Below are 3,472 nucleotides of genomic sequence, written 5' to 3'. Positions count from 1 at the left end.
TTTCAAAAATGCAGTAAAATACAGGGTGTTCCATTTAAAAAAACATAACTTTGATATGGTACGCTTTTCCTGGACACCCTGTATATCTCAAAATATTTTTAAAATGTAGCCGTAATCAACCTACACATACCCACTTAAACAGGTTTCTGTAACATTTGCCGTTTGGTCACTAGCGACCGAGGCGTTACTGGTGGCCCATCGTTAATATCAGCATTTTTCAAATGTTTTGCTGGTATTATAAATTAATTTATGAACTAATATTTAATATCAATAATATTTTTACTTTAAAAATTATTTCGGTTATTTGTCACAGAAATATTACTTACAATCCTTTATTACAAGACACCACGCAGGGTGTAATAAAAGCAAATACATTGTTCTGTAGGAATGGTTGAAGTAAAATTTGTTGAAACGCACGTGGGACATTCAGACGAGTTAAGGAGTAAGCGTCTATCAAAAACTGAACAGGGTATCCTTGTCCAACAATTAACTGCAGGAGTAACAAAAGAAAAAACAATGACAAATTCCCGGTTTATTGAAAACGACAAATTGCAAAGGATAAATATAATAACAATAGGAGATCTGGCATATTTAATTAGGAAATTCAATATTGACAAAAGAAGAGAGAAATGCAGATGATATGATAGCGACAGCTTTAAAAATTGAAGAGTGGAATAGGCAAGGAAAAAATAATGCATATTTATTTAAACAAATAGGTAAGTAACAAATCAGTAAAAATATATGCCTAAGGCTTTTGTGTGGTGGGCTGGTGCTGGTTGGTGGTGGCAGAATTTTGAAATACATTTTAGGTGCCAGGACTGAGATACCCAGTACCAAAGATACCCAGGACTGAGGGACGAAGATTTTGTTGTAGGTTATATGAATAGTGTCATGGAAAAAAAGCTAAAGGAATTCAAACGAGTAATTTGTATAGATGGGACTCATGGGACTAATAGAAGAAATTGGGACTTGACAGTAGTTTTAGTTAAAGATGAAAATAATATGGGTTTTCCTGTCGCATTTTTACTTTCAAATAGATTAGATCAAGTAATTCAAGAAATTTTTTTTAGTGCGTTGAAGTCAAGATTAAGAGAAAGCGTGGAGGCTGAATATATAATGAGTGACGATGACATAAAATATTACAATGCTTGGACCAAGGTTATGGAGACAGAACGAAAGCCCAGAAGATTACTTTGCACGTGGCATATTATAAAAAACTGGAATATCCAAGGAAGATCAAAATTAAAGAAACCCGAAAATAGACAAGAAATGAAGATGAAAATGAGAAATATTTTAAAGGAAGTTGATATAAAAAAATTTCTGGAGTTGAAGCAAAATTATTTTAAGCACTTGGAAGAAGAAGGAGAAAATGAATTTTTAAAATATTTGCAAAAGTTTGTTTACAATCTAAAAACACAAACCACATGAGCAAATTGTTTTTTGTTTCTAGTTACTATTTTCAAAGCGAAGAAAGAATCATGATGTGGGCTCATTGTCATAGGATAAATGCTGGTATAAATACGAATATGGCCATTGAAAGTTTAAATAAGTTATTGAAGTATAATAAAATGAATGGGCAGAGAAATCTCCGGTAGAGTAAATTCAAATTTAAAAAAGAAGTGCTATAAATTATCGTTTTAGTGTTGAAAAATTACTGGATTTGTTAGATGAACTTGTAGATGAGAAAATGTGGAAGCGAATTATAAACACAGAAAGACCTAATGCGAATAATTACCAACACAAAATAACCGTAGAAGCACACAAAAAAGCCGAACAGATGAAGGATAATGTACAATACTCAGAATTTGGAACATTCAAGGTACAATCATGTACAGTAAGTAATAAATTTTATTTAGTCTCATATAATGAAATATGTGATGAAGATTGTAGAACTTCTTATTGTAGCCAATGTAAAATTTGTATACACAGATATCTATGTGAATGCCCAGAATATGCAGTAAAATGTACAATGTGTAAACATATACATGCTGTAGTTCTGTTTGAGGGGAGAAGCGAGTCTGTTTTAGGTCTTTCAAGCAGTTCTCCGTGTTCCGAAGAAAGTAATGTGTTATATATTGATGAACCCACGACAAGCCAGATCCGATATCAAGACGATTTAACTCATTTCCTAGATGAAAACTGCAGGAATCAGAATTCTAATAAATTATTCTAATTCTAATAAGATAGGTTTCAGCAAAAAACAGATGTTTGTAGAAAAAGAAAAATCGAGAAACAATTGTATTATCCAAATAAAAAGTAAAGTATGTAGAAATTTTACAAGTACGGTAACTGTTGCATATCACGTTATGTAAAAAATATACATTTATCTAAATTCTATCAGTCATCGATCAGTAATTTTAATGTTTGTTTCGTATACTTTTATATTTCCTGGTAAATGACCCGGCTACTGTTGAGACTAGCGACTGCTTTGTGATGACCTGTGTATACATATACAAGAATCCAAATGTCAGAGTTGTTGGAATTGGAGTGCAGCAAAAAAATACATGGCTTTAAAGAGCGGAGATTCACACAGTGTCCGATCCGACAAGATTTTTATTTAATTTTGTTTTAGTTGAACGTATTTTTTTATTATATCTAATATTAAGAAAAAATTCAGTGTGAAAATAATTTTGTATTAGCAAAAAAAATAAGTTTTCCAATAAATTTTAATTTTTTAATATTTTGTGTTAGTCATATGTGTAAAAGTATCCAGATAAGCCGGTGATGTCATGTTGGTGGAACCTCAAATAGTGCTGACAGGACGGCTTACGTATCGGGAACTAGGGAGCCGAAAGCCGAGATCATTAACATTTTTAACTATGCTAGAGTACATATGCTAAAGTACATACCTTTAAGTTGTGAACTAAATATTCATAGGATATTGTTTTAGTTTGTATTTTTGATTGCTGTTCAACGAACATTTAACATATGTATGAGTTATTTTATATTATATTACGGATTAATAATTAATTATCTGAAAATATTCGTAATATTAGAATAGTCAAATCGCAAAATCAAGGTATACTCACTACGTGATACAATTTATATAATGTAATAATTCATAATGGCAAAAAAGTTTTCAACATTTTATCACAATATAAAGTTAATTAGGGTAAATATTATGTTACAGTGGCTGTATATTTAATGTGTGATTATATCCTTAATTTTAAAGAAACTAATTTGATACATTCGTTGCATACATTGAATTTATGATTCGTCTATAGGTAAGTAATTAATTAAACAAATTAGATTTATGCAACTGTAAGTGTATGCTGATTGATGAAATTGCCAAAACATAAAAGTAAGGTTAAGGGTTAAGAAAACAGGTACTTCGGTTTTCGCGCCTTGGCAATATAGACGAACGGTCCACCCCTAAAAAAATGCTTAGAAAATCAAGGTCACCGATCACGAGGAGAGGCCAGGATGAAACCGATTGTAATCGATGCATTGAGTTATTGCGAACAAAAAACCT

The 3,472-nt window shown here is 31.4% G+C and overlaps 1 protein-coding gene across 1 annotated transcript; it reads left to right on the top strand.

Annotated features, from left to right (window-relative positions):
• Positions 1–1,448: 1,448 nt before the first annotated feature.
• On the top strand, positions 1,449–1,834 carry LOC111691349 (the record flags this gene model as incomplete). Its single annotated transcript, XM_023453995.1, has 2 exons — positions 1,449–1,591; positions 1,642–1,834. Coding segments are annotated over exons 1-2 (306 nt in total), but the record flags the coding sequence as incomplete, so codon positions are not given.
• Positions 1,835–3,472: the final 1,638 nt, after the last annotated feature.

Source organism: Anoplophora glabripennis, unplaced genomic scaffold, assembly GCF_000390285.2.
Source record: "Anoplophora glabripennis isolate ALB-LARVAE unplaced genomic scaffold, Agla_2.0 scaffold163, whole genome shotgun sequence".
In the NCBI taxonomy this organism is placed as follows: domain Eukaryota; kingdom Metazoa; phylum Arthropoda; class Insecta; order Coleoptera; family Cerambycidae; genus Anoplophora; species Anoplophora glabripennis.
Note: the sequence above shows the minus strand (reverse complement) of the source record. Positions and strands in the feature narration are given on the sequence as shown.